This window comes from Gracilinanus agilis, chromosome 3 (genome assembly GCF_016433145.1).
Source record: "Gracilinanus agilis isolate LMUSP501 chromosome 3, AgileGrace, whole genome shotgun sequence".
Classification (NCBI taxonomy): Eukaryota; Metazoa; Chordata; class Mammalia; order Didelphimorphia; family Didelphidae; genus Gracilinanus; species Gracilinanus agilis.
The window spans coordinates 310,311,546-310,333,590 of NC_058132.1; the positions used below are offsets into that span (position 1 = coordinate 310,311,546).

General features: G+C 40.3%; 1 protein-coding gene across 1 annotated transcript in view; it reads left to right on the forward strand.

The window, feature by feature from the left end:
• The window catches only part of GLI2 (GLI family zinc finger 2), a 414,185-nt gene that overhangs the window by 104,695 nt on the left and 287,445 nt on the right, over window positions 1–22,045 (forward strand). Inside the window, exon 2 of the mRNA XM_044669930.1 lies at window positions 2,262–2,445. Within this exon, the coding sequence (XP_044525865.1) occupies window positions 2,283–2,445 (163 nt within the window). The 5' untranslated portion in view covers window positions 2,262–2,282. The remainder of the gene's footprint in view (window positions 1–2,261; window positions 2,446–22,045) is intronic.

The following is a 22,045-nucleotide window of genomic DNA, read 5'->3' on the forward strand; positions in this document are numbered from 1 at the left end:
TCTCTCTCTCTCTCTCTCTTTCTCTCTCTCTCTCTCTCTCACACACACACACACACACACACACACACACACACACACACACACACACACTCAGACACTGAGTTTTCCTCATGTATGCAATTCACAACAATGGGACTGGTGAGTCACAACCCTAGATTTCTATTTAAGTTTTGGGCCTATATCTATCTGGCTGGGGGACCTTAAATTCATTTCATCCCACTTGGGCTCAATTTCCTTATATATTAAATTAGGAATTTGATATTCCAGCTCTAAACTTCTGTTATTCTATGTCTTGGATCTATAAAATTCCTCCCTTGGAAATAGAATCAGTCTGTCCCATTGACTTTTCCTTGCTTGGTAATTGGGGTCAAGGGATTGTTTTGCAGAGAGAGGAGATGGTTGAGGGAAGACTTCCTGACTGAAAGAGACCAGCTGTTTTCTTTCTCTCCCAAAGGAGGAAAAAAGAGGAAACTGGCTTACATTTTGGTTAGATATAGGAAAGAATTTCCTGACCATTAGGACTTTTTAACATTGGAACGAGTGCCTGTGGGAGGCTGTGATATCTCCTCGTTTTTTTTCTTTGGAGGTCCTTGAAGAATATTTTTTTTAAGTTCAACTGTTTTGACTATTTTAGGGCAGATAAATGGGCTAAGTGACTTCTTGAAGTCCTGTCTATACCTGTAATACAATGATGAGACTTTTGGATAGTAACTATCATCTTGACATAATATGACAACAATAATAATAATTCAATATACATAGTCATCTTTATCTCAGTAACTGAGAATAACTACAAATATATTCTTCAAATAACTGAAGAGACTTGTAATAGAAGGAATCTTGGGCTGGGAAGTAGGGGATCTGGGTTCTAGACCTGATCCTGCTGTCAATCAATTTTGTGACCTTGGGAAAGGCACTTACTGGTTTACATAGGCTTTAGAGTTGAAGGAATTTTAGGGTTCAAATAGGCCAGTTCTTCTATTTCACAGATAGGGAAACTGAGACTAAGAGGTGAAGTGTCTTGTTCAAGATCACATAGCTAGTAATTGGCCAATTGCAAAAGGAACCTTGGAGTTTAGTGGGAAAAATATTGGCTATCCCTAGGTGTCCGGTTTCAGATCCCAGATCTGCCACTTACCAGTGGTGTGCCTGGGTGGTAGATCAATCCATTGATCAACAAACATTTATTAAGCCCCCCCCCCCCATTTGTGTTGCACATTGCTAGGCATTTAGGATATAAAGAAAAATCTAGACTTCTCTGAGTCTCAGTTCTCTCACTTTAAAATCAAGGAGATGGGTCTAGATCAGTGGTTCTCAAAACATAGTCTGGGGGCCCCCTTCCCTGCCCTAACTCTTTTTGAAAAATGCTTTAATTTTTAATATGGGGATACTAACCCACATAAATTAAAGCTCCTTGGCAGGGATGGGGGGTGTTCTTTTTTAGAAGTATAAAGAGGTCTCGAGACCCAAAATTTTGAGAACATTTGATCTGGATACCCAAGTTCCCTTCCACATCTAAATCAATGATTTGCTGTCATCTAAATTCAACATACTTTCTTTTATGTCATGCTGACTCCATCATCTATCTAGGCCTAAGCTGCTTCTTTATCTGCGAAATGGGGGCATCGGTCTTTTTTAGCCCTAAGATCCACTTTCTGGTTCTTTGAATATATTATTCTTTATCCCTTATTCAGAAGGTGGTTCTGCATGGTATCTGTCATAGACTCAGGAACTTGGCGGATGGGACCTATAACTTCAGCTAAAAATGATGGTTTTGTCCAGACAGGGTCTCTGGGGTTGCTCTTCAGGATCACATGGATCTGAGAAATAATTATAATTGTGATTAATTAACAACATTATGAGGCTGCCAGGCGATGCAGTGGATAGCAGAATGGAGCACTGGGCTTGGAAATGAGGAAGACTCATCTTTGTGAGTTCAAACTCAGTCTCATGCACTTACTGAATGTGTGACCCTGGGCAAGTCACTTAACCCAATTTGCCTCAGTTTCCTCATCTGTAAAATAACCGGAGAAGGAAATTGCTAACCACTCCAGGATCTTTGCCAAGAAACCACCAAATTGGATCATGGAGAGTCAGATGCAACCGAAAAAATGATCAAACAACAAATGCCATCATCCCAATAACAATGGAATAATGAAATTGGTTACCTTAGAAGACAGTGAGGCTGTAAATCTGGGTCAGGGTTTCATGGAGGGAGTTTGGGTGGCAACGTTGCTAATCGTTACCTTTTTTTCCTGCAGTCCTGACGAGGAGGAATATGAATGTCTAAGATGGAAACTTCCACCTCAACCACTGCTGCCGAGAAGAAAGAAGCCAAAAGTACAATTCTGGAGGGGAATGGTTTTACTGACACAGGAAAGAAGGCCTCTCCCTTAACTGTGGCAGCGGCGGCGGCAGCAGCAGCGGCAGCAACTGCCCAAGGAGGTACTTTATCCTTTGCACACTTTGAGAGCAGCAGGGGTGTTTTTCATTAGCCTGTTAGAATTTAATTAGAATGGTGGCAGATGTCATCAGGCCAGCATGCTGATTTTATGGAGGGAAAGAGAGAAGGAGGGCTCTGCTCTGGGGGATTCCCAAGCACCCTGACTGACAGTCTGAGTATTTTTCCCACTCCTGGGAGGCCATCTGCTATCTGAGAGAATTGGGCTGTCCCAATGGGACAACTCCCAGTGGGGCTCTGGGATATCAGAAGGTGGTGGGGGCCCGGGCATGATACTCCTCCTTTTTGGGGATGAGATGTTTTTAGGGAGATCTACTTTTCTGTTGCTTGCTGGCCACCCCTCGACTGTTTTGGAAAGCAATTGTCTCCTGGTTCTCCAGGCTGTAATTAAAGGGTCAGGTATGGGATTGGGTATCCTTAGGTGAATTTCAGGCCAAGCTAATTATAACAGAAGGGCTCTAAGAACCGCAGCCTCTTACTTTACTGTCTAAAAGAGAAATACTCTATGGTTTCCACTTGTCGGTGCCAATATCCCTTTGGGAAAGTTTGGCGGCAGTCCGGAGACCTCCCCTTATTTCTGGGTAGTCCATCTGGAAGCCACAAAACTATTTCTGTTCTGTCAGGAATGGAAAGACCTAGATTGCTTCCACTCTCCCATTCATTTAGTCACGCCGAGACAGGAGAGATGCATGAATAAAACTGCTTTAAAGTGACCAGACAAATAGTGGCCACATGGCTTAGGTTGCAAACTTTAAAGCGAAGCAGTTCTAGGCAGGTACTCCTTTCCCCATTCACTCCCACTTCCTGACACTTGGCTTGGGGAATGGTAAGTTGAAGTTGGCGATGGATGAAGCTTCTGTGAAGGAAAAGCCCACAGAGGCTTTGAGTCAAAATAGCATTGTTGTTGGGGTATATATTTTAGAATGATCAGGAGAAAAGAAGTCTCAGAGGCAGGAGGACCTGGGTTCAGGCTCTGCTACTGACACCCAATATCTTCTGTGACCCTGAGCCAGTCATTTAATTTCTTGATTCCCCAGCAGCTCTCTGACTGTAGGACATAAAGTAGATGTCATTCTGGAGTCCATGGATTTTTGTTGCTCTGTCATTTTTCAGTCGTGTCTGACTCTTGGTGACTCCATTTGGGGTTTTCTTGGCAAAGATACTGGAGTGGTTGGCCATTTCCTTCTCCAACTCATTTTACAGATGAGCATATTGAGGCAAATGGGGTTAAGTGATTTGCACAGAGTCACTTTCATCTAGTAAGCATCTGAAGCCCGATTTGATGCCCAGCACTCTATATCCACTAGGCCACCAAGCTGCCCATTCTGCACTAATAAAGGAAATTTCCTTAGGGAGTTCCCTACATGAGTGTGAAGTTACAGATCTAGTTCTGCTACCTTCTTCCAAAATAAAAGGGAGAAATAAGGCTGGGATAAATATTTCATGCCCAAAAGAGGGTAAGTGATACCCAAGAATAGGGGGGATAGATTAAAATTTCTAAATCCATGAGAAAAGACTCCTCATGTCTCAAAAGGTTCTTTCAAAATCATTGTATCCCTTGCATCCGAAATGCCTTTCATGCAGCATAGTGTGGAGACTCTCAAAACTCATGTCTTCATGTCTTACCTATTCTTGCCCCCATTTATGACTTGGATCAGGCTTATTTACATTAGATAAGGTGAAGGCTGTAGATAATATAAACCTTCTATACCCACCCTTACCACTCTTCCACCTAGCAGCCAATACACAGAAGTTAAGGGTTTAAAATATATATATATATATATATATACACACACACACACACACACACACACCCCTATATGTAAACCTTCTATAGTGCTGGAGTTCCAAAGAAACCAAGTTAAAGGCAACGAGGAGCTGATATTTTTCCTCATTAGGTTAGAACATCATCTCTTGGTGTCCCTTGCTTATTTCAAACTCTAGATTGGAGTATGCCTGCCAAGGTTGAGTCCCCTTTTAAGTGTCAAGTCAAATTATACAAGAGATCTTGAGGCTTGATTCAGGTTAACCAAGGAAAAGGCTGTTTTTTTGTTTTTGTTTTTGTTTTTTTGGTGGGGAGAAAGTATCTTTGGTACCAGATACTGTATTATTGTCTCAGCCGTATCTGAGTCAGGAGTGTATGCATGTTTAGGATGTCATTATTGTTGAAACTGAAATAGATGTTCAACTACCTCTTTAACTATAGACTTCTTATTTAGGATGAAGTGATCTGATAAAAAGCAGAGCACTCTCTTCTCTTCTCTTCTGCTAAGAGAGCCCCTTCTTATCTAGACCCTCTCCTTAGATATTGAGGCTATTTGTTGCCCAATGGTTAGCTACAGGTCCTGTCATGTGGCAGAAGGAATTGTGATGAAAAGTGTTTAGAGAGAGTTGGCCTTCATCTTATTTAGCAGATAGACTCATTTTTTCCTAACCAGGTTCTAATAAAGTATATTTATAAATTTAAGAAAGAGAAAAAATTGTTTTCAACTATAAACTCCTAGGTCAAGCCTGTTGGAAGTACATTCTGAATGTTGGAATACATTCTGAATCATACAAGAAATGTTATGAATTAAGAGAATGGAACTGTACATAATACTGTTATATATTATATGCATATAATATATTTTTAATTTTAATTTTTATATATTTATGTATAATACAGTTATATATATAACTGTACATAACAGGTTTATTGTTTCCCCTTCCACATTTAAAAAACTTAAAATTTTATTATATATAAAATATTAATATATGACTAGGATATAATAATATTAATATAACTATGTTATATGTTAATGTAATATAAAATAAAAATTTGTGTTTATTTTTATTTAAAATCTTTATTATTTATTTAAATACAGTATTAAAAATTAAATATATAAAAATTAAAATTAAAATTGAAAAATTTCCTTCTATCTTAAATTCAACACTGGGTATTGATTCCAAGGCAGAAGAGTGGTAAGGGCTAGGCAATGGAGGTTAGGTGACTTGCCCAGGGCCACACAGCTAGGAAGTGTCTGAGGCCACATTTGAACCCAGGACCTTCCATCTCTTGTCCTGGCTCTCAAACCACCAAGCCCCCTAGCTGACCCTCCTCCTCCATCATTTGATGAATTAGTTCATGACCAACCAACTCTGTTTCTCTAACTAGACAATAGGATTAATACTGATTTTATGAGGCTTCTAAAGATTTAGTGGGTTTTAAAAATAAAACCTAAGAATGGAAACAGAAAATATACAAAGGAAATTTATAAGAATCAAATCATTGACCAGAGTAGCAAGGCTTTCTGAAAATCTATTTGGTGTTCCCTGTAGCCTGGTCGACAGTAGCTCTGGCCATGGTTATACAATGGAGTACTTGTATAGAAGATATATTGAGTACTTGTGTGCCAGGTACTCTATGGTCCTGGCCCTGAGGAAGTTATAGTTTAGGTGGAATGCATATACATTCACACACACACACACACACACACACACACACACACACACACGGCTATGCCAGTGTGTACGCAGCTACCCCATCACACACATCAGTGTGGCTAGATTGACAAACGTGTGTGTGTGTACATGTAGCTTCAAGGAGGCAGTCTATTGTTCCAAGGGTCATTTTATTTGGACAAAATGCTTTTACAGAGGCTGTAAGAGGGAAACCTCTTTTGTGGGTTTCTAGGGTTGATCCAGAAAAACTTCATGACAACATTTTTCTCAGGGACTTAGATGAGGGTGTAGAAGGTGAGCTTCTCAGGTTTAGAGAGGATATGAAAATGATAAGGATAACTAACATGTTGAATGACAGAGGTTCCAAAAAGTTCACAGAATACTACATTAAGGGGCAGCTATCTGGCTCAGTGGATGGAGCACAGGCCTCGAGTCAAGAAGATCTGGGTTCAAATCTAGATTTGGATTCTTTCTAGGTGTGCGATCTTGGGCAAGCCCAGTTGTCTAGCCATTGCTACTCTTCTGCCTTAGAATCGATATTTGCATCCACAACAAGGCCAATTTCCAAAGACACATCCCCACTGAAGTCAAGGATTACTTGGCCACCATAGCATAATGTTCCTGCCACTGATTCATCCCAAGTTTCAATTGATTTACCAATTTGAAATCTTTCCAAATGTTTTGTTCTTCTGGGGTTTTTTTGTTTGTTTGTTTTTGCTTGCTTATTTCTACATAATTGAATTGACTCAAGTTTTTAAAAAATGATAGATGTAAATCCTAATAAAACTACTAAATCCTACTCCTCTAATATTGATTCTAGGGCTGAAGGTAAAGATTTTTTTTTGAAAAAAGAAGGAAAAGAATACTGTATTCAATTGAGTGAAATGAAATTGAGCTGGGAAAAATACAAAATTCTATGGAACTTACATCCAAAAGAATGGCTTTACATGAACAGGAGCTAGATCCTGTAATTTCACACTCATATGGGGAACTCCCAGTAATAGATAGTAACGAGTAGGAAAAAGGTCTAGGGACTTCACAAGCTCTGATTAGAGCCAGCAATGTCACTCTAGCAGTCAAGCAAGATCATGTAATACTAGCCTGCTCTGAGAGAGGCACAGTGTCCAGAACAAAGGAAGTCATAATTCTACTTCAGCAAGAATATAAACAAGCTGGAGTTAGTCCAGAAGAGATAACCAGGAAGGTGAGAGCACTTGAGAATGTGGCATCTGAGGATTAATTGAAGGAAATGTGACTGTTTAACTTAGAGAAGATTTTGGGGGATATGATGTCTTTATTTAAGAACTAGGTTTTTTAGGGGGAAGAGGGATTAGATTTATTCTGCTTGGTCTGGTGGGCAAGAACTGGAGGCAAAAAGTAGAAATTAAAGAGCAGATTTTGGATTTTATGTTAGGACAATTTTCCTAACAATGAAGGTTGACCCAGAATGGAATGGGCTGGGCTGCCTTTGGATGTTGGGGGTTCTCTCTTCTTGGTGTTCTTCAAAGAGAGAGTGGATGATTACTTGTTGGGAATGTTTTAAGTAAGATTCTAGTTCAGGGATGCATTGGGTTAGGAGGGCTTTTGAAGTTCCTTCCCACTCCTTGAGTCTGTGTTTCCCAAGAGGTAGTTCTTGAGCTGGATTATGAAAGAAAAAAAAGATTTTAATATGCCCAGTGACAGGGCAAGGAGTATACTAGAGATAGATGGGACTTCTTCGAGCAGCAATGTGGTGCTGTGGATAGAGAGCTGGGCCTGGAGTCAGGAAGACCTGAGTTCAAAGCCTCAGACACTTACTAGTTATGTGACCCTGGGCAAGTCACTTAACCCTGTTTGCCTCAGTTTCCTCATCTATAAACTGAGTTGGAGAAGGAAATGGCAGACCACTCCATTATTTTTGCCAAGAACACCCCAAAATACATCATGAAGAGTTGAAAGTGACTAAACAATAACATCGATGAGACCTTTAGAGCAAAGACATCGAGGTGAAGAGATGTCAGGTTTGTTTGGGAAATAATGAGTAGATTAGTTTGGTTAGAGCACAGGATTCAGACATTTCAGAACAAGATATAGTAATTACCCACCTATCTGCAAAGTGTGGGTGATGCTTGCCTGGGGGCAAAGACTCAGACCAGTCAATTTCCATGATTTCACTGTTAACCTTTTAGTGTCCCTTTGGTCCAATTTTTCTATGATTTGCAAACCTTCTGCTTTCTGCTTCATAACATCGTTGATTCCTTCAAAGCGTGCCACGTTGTCTCTTGCATTTGCATCAGGCTGACTGCTTTAGAATGAATGATTTACAAGCCTAACATTTCTTGTCTTATTACCAACTAAGTCTAGAAGTCGGGAAGGGAGTGTTTGAAGATGTCAGGAGAGGTGTGATGAAAGTATTATGTAATGAGATATAAAGAGCAAATCCTGCAACTCAGGCAGGAGAGATGTGTTAATAAACTCCTTTAAAATACCCAGAGGTACAGTCCAGATCCAGGGTAGACCTTGTATGTAGGTGGCTCTCTCCATGATGACATGGATTAAAGGCCCCCTGTCCCAAATACTTCCCCCTACCAGTCTGTCACTGAACCCACCCTTCCACCATTCCTTTTTTTTTTTTGGCATCAGAAGACTTTCTCCCTTTCTAGATTTCTCTACTAACCTGAAGATACTCCCTGGAAGGGGTTGATATGACCAGAGAGGAATTAATAGTTTAGTGTGATCCTTTGGATGAGGGGTGGGTTTATTGCAAAGGCAACCATGGAAGTTATTCATTTGGGTGGGCTGGGTTGGGATGCCCAGTAAAAATGAAATTGATCCAGGGGGCAGCTGGGTAGCTCAGTGGATTGAGAGAGTCAGGCCTGGAGATGGGAGGTCTTGTCTTCAAATCTGACCTCAGACACTTCCTAGCTGTGTGACTCTGGGCAAGTCATTTAACCCCCAATGCCTAGTCCTTAACACTCTGCCTTAAAACCAATACACAGTATTGATTCTAATACAGAAGGTAAGGGTTATTTTTAAAATGAAATTAACCTAATTAATGTAAAAAGGAAGACCAGATGACTTCTCTACAGTGGATCTCATTATAGCCATTGATTCTGCCATAATGAACTCACGATCCTTAGCCAGGCATTATTTTCCTACGTATCAGTTTTAGCTTTGCGACACAAAGTCTAAGCAATTGAGTTTTCTTAAAATATAGTCATATATGTTCTTTCAAATAGAGTGGCTCTTAAAATATTGCAACACTTCCTTGAATTTTTTTCATTTTTGAAAATGGCTTCATATTTATTATCTCATTGGATTTCCCCCCAGTGTCACATGCCAATTAGGAAACTGAGGTCCAAGACCTGAGGTGAAGTGACTTACCCAAGATTTCATAGCCACTGAGGTTGTGGCTACACCAAGGGTAGAACCTAATTCTTCCAGGCCTTGGGTTTCCCTACTTGATTATTACGGTTCCCAGTACACTGGAAAGTGCCAGATATACACACGAGAGCTCATTTTCCCTAGCAAAGCAAAGAAATGCCAAAAGAAAAAGGACTATTGTGTGTAGAGCTTGAAACACACACACACACACACACACACACACATCCTAAAGTTAGATTTAAGTGTCTTCTAAAAGCAGCTTATGAGAGGAAAGCTGGGCAAAGCCATCCATCGTAAGTACTTCCCCAGACCTCCTTAGCTGCTGGTCCAACACTCTGGATTCCATAAATCCTTAAAAACACATTTTGGCCCAAGGATCTTTCCCCCTTTAATTTTAAAAACTCTGTAATTTTAAAGGCAATTTAATTCAGATGTTTCTCATTCGTTCATATAGAAACCATCCAAATGCTGTCGTGCTTCCCCCCCAAAAAAAGGGTCTACTCTTGCCAAAGAGATTTTGGAAACTCTCTCTCCTTTTTTTTAAAAAATTGAATTCCATGTCCCTCAGCTGGGAAAGGGAGACTTACCAGTTCCAAACTCCCAGGGTTGGGGATGATTGAAAATGCTGAGGCTGTGAATTTGGGGGTGGAGTCTTGGCAAAATGAAGACTGCATTCCCTTTGCCCTGTGATTAAGCATCTCGACATAGAGATGGGAGTTAAATCCCAACCTCAATGAAATTTTGGAAAGCACACCTCCAGATCTCAGATAGACCTTCCTAATGAGGAGAGCTGAGAGGGAGAAATATCCTCCTGGGTGCCCAGGCCTACAAGATGCTGATCAGGTGGAAGCTGAGCCTGTGAGCTTGAAAATTGTTACTCATCCACTGGAACAGAGTTGTTTACACTGGGCAGTTGGTGGTAAGGTACAAATTGAAGTTATTTTCATGCTTGTGGGCCTGCTATTCAGCAACGTTAGTTGCATGAGAAGTTGCTTTGGTTTGAGTCAAGAAGTGTGTCTGTTATTTGTACTTAGAACTCAAATGAACCTGATACTGTTCTCATAATGGCCTCTGCTTCTTGGTCCAAGTACACTACACTCATCATTTATTTGTCAGGGTGGAAATCGCCTGGTGCGATAATGACAATAGGTCGCAGTTGATGCCAAAGTATGTACAAGTTCTTTGTTCCATAAGATGTCCCACCAGGGTGTCTAAAACTTGCTTTGTTAATTTGCTTTTCCCCAGATAGTCCTAGGTTTCAAGACTTTCTTTACTGTTTTATGCTAGAGCCATACATTTCTTTTTTGTAAATACACTTTTGTTCAGGCTTTATTAGGTGGAGAAATTATTCTCATTTGACTTATTCTTGTAGTTATCTTCCCCTCTAAGATTTTAAAATCCTGCTTTGGCAAATGACCAATTCCTGTTCTATATATGTGTTGATAAGCCTGGGGTTGGTCCTTCAAAAAGGTCTGCTTTTTCTACAGAAAATTTTCCAAGTACTTGCCTCATGGATCGGGCCTCCAAGGGGCACTGTGGTTGGAAATTCTATATAGGCTCTTGTGTCTGGGGTGATTAGAAGCTCAGTGGGTAATTTGAGGTTTTCAAAAGGATACTGGCCAGTTTATCAACTCCAAACTCCTTTCCTGGTCTTCAGAGTTACTTCATGGTCTGGCCCAAACTGGCTGATCCAACCTTATGTCCTTCTACTCATCAGGACTTCTACCATCTACTCTGACCAGGCCGATCTCTTCAGGGTTCTTCATGCCTTCTCTCCCAAATCCCAAATCCTGGAATGCCTCTCCTTTCAAATCCAAAAAATGATACTTGGGCATCTTTCAAAATCCAGCCCTAGTTTTACGTTGCATATGGAATTCCTTACCCCTCTAGCCTGGGATAATAGCTCTAACCTTCCAAGATTGTTTGAGATATTTGTAAAGTGCTTTGCAAATTTCAAAATGCTTTATGAATGCTTGCTATTATTATTATTATTATTATTATTATTACTATGTCTTCCCCTAAATTTTCTCTTTTCTAGGATAAACTGATTCTCAGATGGCCTGCTTTCCAGTCCTCTCACTATTTTGACCACCCTCCTCAGAAGTTATCTAAATAAGTACTTTGTGATAGATTGAGAATATGGAAAGAGTTGCAAGATTTAAGGTTATCTCTCTCAAACACAAAGATTCCAATGGCTTTAAAAGTCTAAGGAAAACAATGACTCCTTGAACCACCATTAACCATAAATATCATGTAGATTAAGACCTTATTTATACAGATAAGGAAACTGAGGCTAGGACAAGTGAAATCACTTTGTCCAAAGCCAAATAGCTTGTTATTAACAACCAAGCACAACCTAGGCCACCTCACTCCTAGCCATTGCTTTTTCTACTGCCCCCATGCCATGGTAACTGCCCATGGGGAGTAGGACACAGTATGCTCCCCTACATTGACACCCCTCCCAACCCAAACACCAACTTCTCAAATTGATGGTGTTTATGTTGGAAACATTTTTCTGACGTCTGGCTCTGTCAAAACTAATTTTAGCATTTCTAAAGCTTGGTAAAAATACAGCCTCATTACTTTGATGTCAGAACATAGTTTACTATTAGTATATTCTGGGGTTTATCATTTTAGTCATGTTTAACACGGCTACACCAGGCATGCACTATTAAATCTGGCTTATTTTACATTCCTGTCCGGAATTATTTATTTGTAACAATTTCCTCTCTATCAAAAGACACAGCTAATGCTGCGTTTTAATGTGTTATTTACACACAAAATAACCTATTTACAACTCAGTATGCGCCGGAGGGAGAATAGATGGGGCCCAGCTCCCTCCGTTCTGTTATATCGGAGTTTAACAATCTGGATTGCTAATAGAACCATTTATCATGGGGTGGTAATTTATTTTATGTTAGTGGCCCAGGTCTCACTGCCTCTGATCTATGGAAATACTTTGTATATAATGAAGTCAAACAAGTCACTTGGCGTGAACGCGGGAAGTCCTGAGGTAGGCCAAGAGGAATTCTAAGGCTAGTGCATCGTTTCTGCATAAATGGGTGGGCTTTATGAGAGGCACTAAACTTCAGCTTCTAGGGCATCCTGTCGGGGTCAAGAGTCGGTGCCAAGGGGCTCCTTTGGACAGAGGCAATAGAAAATCTGAATGACTTAGATTAAAGTGTGAGTTAGCTTAGCGTTTCCTTGGGAGGCAGATACTGGGAGATGGGAGTGAGGCCAGAGAAGGCATAAACAAGATAAGGGTGGAATAAGGCTCAGAGGACCCTGCCTACCTACTCCTATTGGAATTCACTTTGGTGAAGACTTTGCTAGTTCCTTTTGAAGTGTTGGAGAGCCTGGAGAATTGCTCAGTCAAGAAATCCTTACTGTATGTAAGGAAGGAGAGATGGGGAAAGGACTAGATGGGCGATGAAGGAAAATTGGATAGCTGAGATAGGGTTTGAGATAAGGGTCCTAGGATCATATGTTTAGAGCTGAAAGATGCTCTGGAAGCCATCTAGAGCAATTCCCTTAATTTTGTAGGGGAGGAACTAAGCCTAGAGTTGTTAAGCAATTCGCCCAAGGCCTCGCACATGATGAACCAACTTTGAAGGTTGGATAAGAGGGCAGAGAGCATCAAAGGGGAGGGTAATCAGGTGAGCCAAGGTATAGAGATGGAAAATCGAGTGAGTTAGGCATTTAGGGAAGACATTTAACTTGGTCTAGACCTCAGTTTCCTCATCTGTGAGATACAGAATTTAGACATCATTTGATGTCTAAGGTCCTTTGCCACCCTAAATCTATAATGTTATGACTATTCTTGCAGAAGGGAGGAGAGTAATGGACTAGGTGATCCCCCAATATCAATTCTTACCCTGGGATGCAATTCAGTTTGGTTTTTAATACTTTTTCAGCATTTGCTGTGTGCAAAGAATGAGTTAAAGAGGAAGGGAAGGCATTATATTTCAATAAAGCATAGTCCTTGCCCTCTTTGTTAGGATGATAGAATATACATAAATATAAATGTGATCATAATTTTAAAAAATCTAAGTGAGTTAGTGAAGTGCAAATAAATATGAAATGTGAGATCCTGGGGGAAAGTTCATTATTGGCCTCCCCCTAGGGGGTTAGTTAAGGCTTCCTAGAGAACATGGCAGATCCATTGAGCTTTTAAAGATGTGTTGGAATTCATTATAAGAAGGAGAGGTCCAATATTTCCAGGCTTAGGGGACAATGAAAGCAAAGGAATGGAGGTTAACAAATTCAGATCATCTTTAGAGGAGCAAGTAGTCCAATTTGGCTAGAGTATAGAATGTCTGGAAAAAACCAATATGAAATAAAGATGCAAAGGTCATGTGGTGGCCCATGGCATAAGGCCTTGAATATAGGGCAGTTAGGTGGCTCAGTGGATTGAAAGCCAGTCCTGGAGACCAGAGATCTTGGGTTCGAATTTGGTCTCACACACTTCCTAGCTGTGTGATCAATCCTAGGCAAATAAATTAACCTCAGTTGCCTAGCTCTTATTGCTTTTCTGCCTTGGAACCAATGGATTCTAAGATAAAAGGCAAGAGTTAAAAAAAAGCAACTTTGAATGCTAGGCAAAGAAGTCTGAACCTTACTGAGTAGACTGTTCATGAGCAGAGGAGTGACATGACCAGATCTGTTATAATAGGTCTATTCCCTTTAATGCTTATACCTTCCCTCTGAGATGATCTCTAATTTATCCTCTATTTTCCTCTTGTTACATAGTTGTTTGTATACTGTCTCCCTGTTAGACTATGAGCTCCTTAAGAGCAGGGACTGTGGGTTTTTTTTTTTTTTGCTTCTTTGCTTTGTTTTACTTTTCGTTGAATCTCTAGAGGTTAGCGGAAGACTTGACAAATAGTAGGAATTTAATAATTTTTTAGAATTTGACTTGATTAGGGCCAGGGGAAAGGAAAGGGGAAGGTTCACTAGTGGCCTGAGCAGGGAAGATTTCTTTCTGGGAAGGAGTCTCCAAGCATTAGGTCCTAGCACTCATTCTGTTTAGGTTCTCTGCTTCCCTGTCTTACTTATTTCCCTGTCTGGTTTATTGGGTTTCCCCCCTTTACAGCAATACAACAGCTTAGGAGGAGTTTGCCTTTTCCTTCTGGGTGGGATGGACATGGTTGGGACAGGAAGGAGAGTGTTGCCAAAATGGCTTGTGGGAAAGGATTTTTATCTTGGAAACTAAGCAGTTGGCTCTTGGAGTCCTGCATTAATCAGACATAACTGGGGTTTTGCCACTGCTTACTGTTGGTGCCGAGCTTCTCTAACTCTGTGTTTATGAATAATCTGGAAGTTTCAAACCACATGAGGTGGCTGAAGCTCCTAGATCAGATGAGGGATTCATTTGCAATGCCTTATTGTTTCCTTCATGTCCACAGAACAGAGGTACTTTGGGGAATACTTAGATATGATCTTGTCTTGAGAAAGATAGATGATCTGGAAAAGGGTTCTTTAACATTTTTTTGTGTTCAGGACTCCTTTGGCACTCTAGTGAAGCCTATGGACCCCTCAGAAAAATGTTTTTTTTAAATGCAAAAAAAACATATAAAAGATCACAAAAGAAACCAATTATATTGAAATAAAGATCTAATTTTTTCCTATTCAAATTCATAGACTCTTTGTCCCTGAAATCTATTCATGTAACCTTTGGAGATCTTTATACCCTAGACTAAGAATCTTTGATCTAGAAGATGACCTCTTAACAGACCCTTGAGTTTCTCAAGTATCCCAGGAGGGCCCGGGATCTGAACTTACAACTATAAAGTAGGCTGCAGAGTGCATTGAATCTGAAGTCAGAATACTTGCATTAGAATTTCAGCTTATCTCCTTACTTTGGCAAATTTCTTTATCACCTTAGAGAAATTTCTTCTCTCTGAACCTTAGTTTCTTCATTTCAAGAAAGAAAAGAGAGAGGAGAGATAGAGAGAGAGATGGGGGAGAAGGGAAGGGAAAATGGGGTTGGACTTTGAATTGTGGGGTCCCTTTCAACTCTATGCCCTATGATGGTATGATCTAACGGAATCCAGAAAACCTATCATGCTTCAAAATGACTCCCTTACTCAGGGACCTACCTGGACACTTTTGGACAATAATGCCTTTGTTTTAAGAATGGCCTCTTTCAAGTTCTTTCTTTAAAAAAGAAAATACTCTTGAAAAGAAGGATGTTCTGAAAAGATGGGAAAGGTCCCTTAGGGAGATATTTCTCCTCTTCCTAGAGGAGTGATAGAGATGACCAAAGACAAATTCTTATCTGTTTTACCACTTTGCCATAGGCTGGCCCCAAGTAATACCGTTGGGCCTTTGTCCTAAGCCTTGCTCCAAAACCCAGAAAGAAAGAAGGAAAGGAAAGCATGCTTGGAGTCAGAAGGACACGGGAGCCAGGGTCACTGGATTGAAGAATATATGAAAGGGATTTTTCTGGGTTTTATTTAAAAATTTTTAGTTTAATTTTTATTTTTCTCATCTGCAACATTTGAGAGTTGAAGCAGTTGATCCTAAAGGTCACTGAATTGAAGAATACCTGAAAGGGATTTTCTGGGTTTTACTAAAAAAAATTTTAGTTTAATTAAAGGTCCATTCCAAGTCTAAAACTTCGTGCCACACTCCACTCATGTGCATACACCAAAAAGCCTGAAAGTTTTCTTCTGATGTGTACCCAAGACCTCCTGGGAGTGAATGTGCCATCAGTTTGTGTTCTCAGGGGCAGCCAGACAATAGTAGTGCCTCCCACCAAACCACAAAAGTACAGACAATTTTCTCAGCTGGCCAGATCCATTGTTTTTTTCTAACTTTGGTTTGACTATATAAGGGCAGGACTCTTCTGTTCTTGCTTCCTAGCAGGTGGACTAGCCAAACCCATTCCGTTTTCTATTTTCCCAGAAACCCTTGCAGGCCACCCATCCTTTGGAAAACTGAAAAGAGAGTGTCAATACTCATTTGAAGAGGCCAGGAACTGGGAGCCACCTTCTCCCTTCCCCTTGTGAAAATCCAAACCAGACGATTCTGCAGGTTCCAGAAGGCTCCTAAAAATAGCCAAAGTAGAAGGCCATTACTGAAAAAGTAAATAGTTACATTAAGGGAAGCAAGTACAGGAGGCAAATTGTGTAAATCACTTTAAAAGAGAACAAGCCTCTGGTAACATCTAGTCTTTTATCACATAGATTAAGCCTTCTTTTTGACACTAAATAATTGATTGGGTCTGGCTGAATGCTTTGCAGCTGCATTTGGCCAAAGCCCTGGGACTCCTCTCCAGGTCAGGCAGGTGGAAGGTGGATGGCCTTGAATGTCAATGTCTTCACCAGAGCCTGGATCCCAACCACTGAGGGATAGGAATTACGGTGCCAGAGCAACCAAGATGAAATCTGGGAGCCCTCTCATATGGGGAATCCAGTTTTCTGGGCAGTAGAAAATCATTTTCTGCTTTTTTTTTTGGTTTTGTTTTGTTTTTTATAATTCAAGAAAATCGAGATTGATTTCTGAGTTGATAAAACTAGAAGCATGAAGGACATTGTCAAAATAGTCTTGGGGGTGGAGGAGAGAAATGGAAAATTGTTTATCATTCTCATTACCACCCTCAACATCATAGTGGTTCAGTAGAAAGAATGCTAATTTTAGTCATGGACATGAGTTCAAATCTCTGTCAGGGGGTAAATGACTTAACCCCTTATAAGCCTCAGTGTTTTATCTGTAAAATGAAAGGATTCAACTAGAAAATCTCAAAGACTCTTCTAGCACTAAGATTCAGTGATCGTTATCATAGCTGACATTTGCACAGAGCTTCTAGAATTTGTAGTATGTTTTACATACATGATCTGATTTGGATTTGACCTCCAAGTTTCCTTCCAAATCTATGATCCTACTACTGTCTGGGGCAGCTAGGTGGTACAGAGGGTACTGGGCTTGAAATCAGAAAGATTCCTCTTCATGAGTTTAAATCTGATCTCAGATACTTACTAGCTATGTGACCCTGGGCAAGCCACTTTACCCCATTTGCCTCAGTTTCTTCATCTGTAAAATGAGCTGGAGAAGGAAATGGCAGACCACTCCAGTATATTTGCTAAGAAAACAGCAAATGGGGTCCAAAGAGTCAGACACAACTGAAATGACTGATAACACACCACTGAATATCCTAAGAACACTTTTCAGGTAGGTGTTGCCCTTATCTTCATTTTAAGGTTGAGGAAATTGAAGGTTAGGGAAATGGAGTAGGTCTACAGTGACAAAGCTGGACCTTGAACCCAGATCTTCTGATTCAGAGACTAAGACTCTTGTAGCCATCACTTTTATTGGAAAGAAAAAAGGATGCAAGCATTTATTAAGTACCTGCTGAATGTTAGGCACTTTGTTAAGCACATGACCAAGATTATCTCATTTGATTCTCCCAACAACCCTGGAAGAGAGGTGCTATTATTATCCCCATTTTACAGTTGAGGAAACTGAGGCAGACAGTGGTTAAGGAACTTGTTCAGAGTCACAATGCTAGTAAATGTCTGAGTCTGGTTTTGACTTCTGTTGAGGCTCTGGATTTTGGACCACTGCCCTTTTCTTGATGTCATGGTACATAATGTCTCTTGACTATTGATGCCTGTGACGTATTCCATCAGTCTGTGGATGGAATCAGAAATCAAGCAGGATGGAAGAGGGTTGAAAAATCTCAGCTGTGATGAGAATAACTACTGAAGGTTAGAGAAGCTTTGCCTTCTTTCCCCTTATTCGATAATGGAAAGCTAAGAAGCAGAACCCCAGGAACACTGGCAAGTTGGACAGTTAACTTTTCATCAATCAGTTGCATATTTTAACATCTCCTATGCCTGAGGTGCTGGAGATACAAAAAAGCATGGAATGAATACATAATCCCAATCTGCAAGGGCTTTAATCTTGATGCAAATGAAGAAGCTATCACTTGGTGAAAAAGACCAAGGAATCAAGAAAGGACCAGGAATAGGACCAGGAATCAAGAAAGATCTGAGTTCAAATGTTTCCTCAGGCACTTATTGGCTGTGTGACTAGGCAATTCACTTAACATGTTTGTCTCAGTTTCTTCATCTAAAAAATGAGTTTAATAATATTGTTCAGGGTTGTGGGTATAAAATGAGAAAACCTTTGTATGTTCTACAAGTTGTTTGAATTGTGTCTCTGACTTTTGTGACCCCGTTTGGGGTTTTCTTGAACATTTGTGTGCATGTATGTATGTATATGTGTGTATTCTTATAGGGGAAGCTCGGTGGTGCAGTGGACAGAATGCTGACCCTGGAGATAGGGGGACCTGTATTCAAGTTCATCCTCAGACATTTACTAGCTGTATGATCCTGGGCAAGTCCCTTAACCTTGTTTACCTCAGTTTCCTTATCTGTAAAATGAGCTGGGTAAGGAAACAGCCAATCACTCTAATATCTTTGCCAAGAAAATCTCATGAAGAGTCAGGCATGATTGCAACAACAAAACAGTGACAACAAAATTATGTCTAGTTATACACACACAAGCACACATGCAGAGTTATACAAAATTTGTGAGATAAATGGAAGGGAATCTCAGAGGGGAGTCACTAGCACTTGGTGGGACCAGAAAAGACCTCCTAGAGAAGGTAGAATTTGAGCAGTCTTGAAAGGAAGCCAAGAAAGCTAGGAATTAGAGGTGAGGAGGGAGAACGTTAGAGGTTCTGGAGGAGAGCCAAAGGAAAGTAACAGAGACAGGAGATGGAGTATCCTGAACAAGGAATGATTAGGAGGCTGGTGTGGCGGGATGGTAGAAAATGTGGAGGGTAGCAGGGTATAAAGAAAATTGGAAAGGTGGGAAAGGGCCAGGTTGTGAAGAGCTTTGGATGCCAAAGAGAGATTTTATATTTTATTTGGGGGGCAATAAAGAGCCAGTGACGTTTACTGAATGCAGAGTTGGCATGGTGGAACCTGTGCTTTAGGGGGGGGAAATATCGGATGGAATGAATTGGGGAGAGACTTGAGGCCAGGAGACTAATCAGAAGAATTTCTTGAGAATCCAGCAGTGAGGGGATAAAGGCCTGTGTGCATGAGAGGAGTTGTATACAAGAGATATAGGACAAAATCTGGATTTTTATTCTGAAAAAAATTCTGATTGCCTTATATTCCAGGTTGATTCACACCCAATTGAGTTCAGTAATAAATGCCTCAAACTCCAGAAGTATGTCCTGGCTTGAATTCTTTGATTTGTTTTCAGAAATGTTTTTTTTTTAAATGTAAGTCTCTGCCTTCCTCCTTGAGGCTGGAAAGTCTTTTCAGACAGTTCCAAGCCTGCTAACTCTTCCAAAATACCTAAAATGTGTTAGGCAGAAACACACGTTGTAGCCTGAAGTGCTACCAGCTCAATTCAGTTCAACAATAATAGACTTTCTTCCCCAGACAGAATTTCTTGAGCATCTTTAGTATCAGTTCAGGGCAGTGTACTTCTGTCTTTGTGCTGAGGGACTTGTTCCTTTATTTTTAGATTTTGTGATGAACAAAATTAAACTCTGGAGAGGGTTGTTTGCAATGGGATTCTGGGAGTGGTGATAGAGTTGGAGTTGTAGTGAGATTCTAGAGGGGGATTGCAATGGGATTCTGGAGGAAGACTGCAGTGGGATTTTGGAAGAAGATTAGAGTCTGAACTCTGGAGGGAGTTTGTAATATGAGTCTAGAGAGGAATTATGGGAGGGATTTAAGTGTAATTCTTATGGAAAGTTGAATTGGGAATCTGGCAGGTGACTCTTCGAATTCTGAATTGAAACATCAATCCAGGACTACAGAATTATATTTTGGAATTATCAGACTTATAATTTAGAACACTAACTTAAGTATTGGCTATTTGGAGTCCTTTTGACTTAAAATCCTAGCATTTCCCATGCACTGCCTCACCTGAACAAGGCTTATTCTCCACTAGGAGACATATAGGCCATTATTATTCTCAGACTCAAAGCCTTTCAAGCTTAGGAGCATCTCAAAAAGTTTGTGTTCCCAAACATTTTTGGTCTACCACCTCCTTTACAGAAAAAAATATTACTTAGCCCCCTGTAAATTACTTTTTAAAAAATTTTAATAGCAATTAAAAGGAAAAATAAATGCACCTGTGGCCATCACCACTTTCCTGAATCGCTGCAGCACCCACCAGGGGGCGGTAGCGCCCACTTTGGGAATCACTGCTACGGCGTCCTTGGAGGAGCCAGAATCACTTTTGTACTGCTATAAGTTTTCAGAGTAGGATTTAGTGGAGAAAGGCAGTATATGATCATAATTAAAAGTTGAAAAATTATATAGTACTGCATACATTATTATTACATGATACTATCTCTTTATCTCTTTGGAAGGCCAAAGTGACATTCTTTTAATATTTATAGGTATTAAATGCTCAGTGAAAAAAATTGTCAAACCAGGCAATTCTAAGACTAAACGTAAGAAGTGTTTGCTTTCGAAGATAAATCCAGGGTTAAATATATACATGTTTTCAAGGGCCTTAGATGATAGAAAAAGCCATCTTTAAATCGTAAAGAAAATACTGAATCAACAAACATTTATTAAGCACTTGTTATGCTAGTCACTGGGGAACTGGAGAAGCAGACAAGATGAAGAATCATCAAATTCCAGAGGAGGAAGGGACAGGGTTTTCTTGTCGATGATGTTGTTGGTGAGTTTTCAGTCATGTCTAACTCTTTGTGACCCCATTTGGGATTATCTTTGCAGAGATACTGGAGTGGTTTACCATTTCCTTAGCCAGCTCACTTTACAGATGAGAAAACTGGGGACAGTGAGGTTAAATGACTTGCCCAGGATCACACAGCTAGTAAGTGTCTGAGGCTATAGTTGAACTCAGGTCTTCCTGATTTCAGGCCTGGCACTTTATTTACTGAGCCACCTAGTCCAAACTATTTGCTTTATGGTTGAAGAAATTGAGATTCAGAGAAATGAAAGAACTCTTCCCCAAGGATATGAAACAAATTAGAGCCTGAACCAGCAAGAGAACCCACATTTCCTTACTCCTATTTAATATTCATTCCAGACCACCTCCCCATCCCATTCCCTTTACTGTTTCTACACACTACCTGCCCACAAGTGGTTTCTTGAGGATATAGGACTTGTTTATAAAAAAGATAGCTAATATAATTAATAATAAAAATGGTAGAGTTAATAAGAGGTGCTGTTGGGTCCCAAGAAAAGAAGCCACTGAGGGTCAGGTGAATTAGGGAAGGCTCCAGGAAAGGGGTAGAACTTGAGCTGGTCTTTGAAGGAGAAGCATTGGATTTTTAAGTAGTGAAGAGGAGGAGATTGTACTCAAAGAACGGGACTGCATGTGTGGTGTTGAGGAAGCATGGCTCAAGGGAAGGTTTGAAGAAGGAGGAGTGACAAGACCAGTGAGAGATGACAGGTGGAGCCAGACTTCGAAGGGTCTCCAAGGGCAGGTGGAGCAATTTTTTGTAGTTTTTTTGTCTCTTTTTTGTAGACAGTGGAGAGATAGAGATGGGCTGGAAGCCTTAAGGAATATTATTCTGACAATATTATACAAGATGGATTGGAGAATGTCTTATGCGATGGCTGGTAATGTATCGAACCTCTGCTTAGGATCACAAGCTAGGAGTCCTCTTTTTTTTTGTGCCAAACATAAGTGGGACAAGAAAACATAATGATATCTTATATGTTGCATTCATACAGCAGAGCTGCTGTGGGGCTGGAATAATTCTAATGCTAATAATGACCACAATATTTATAATACTAATATTTCAGTTGCCTTGTTTCCTCTTGCAAACTCAGA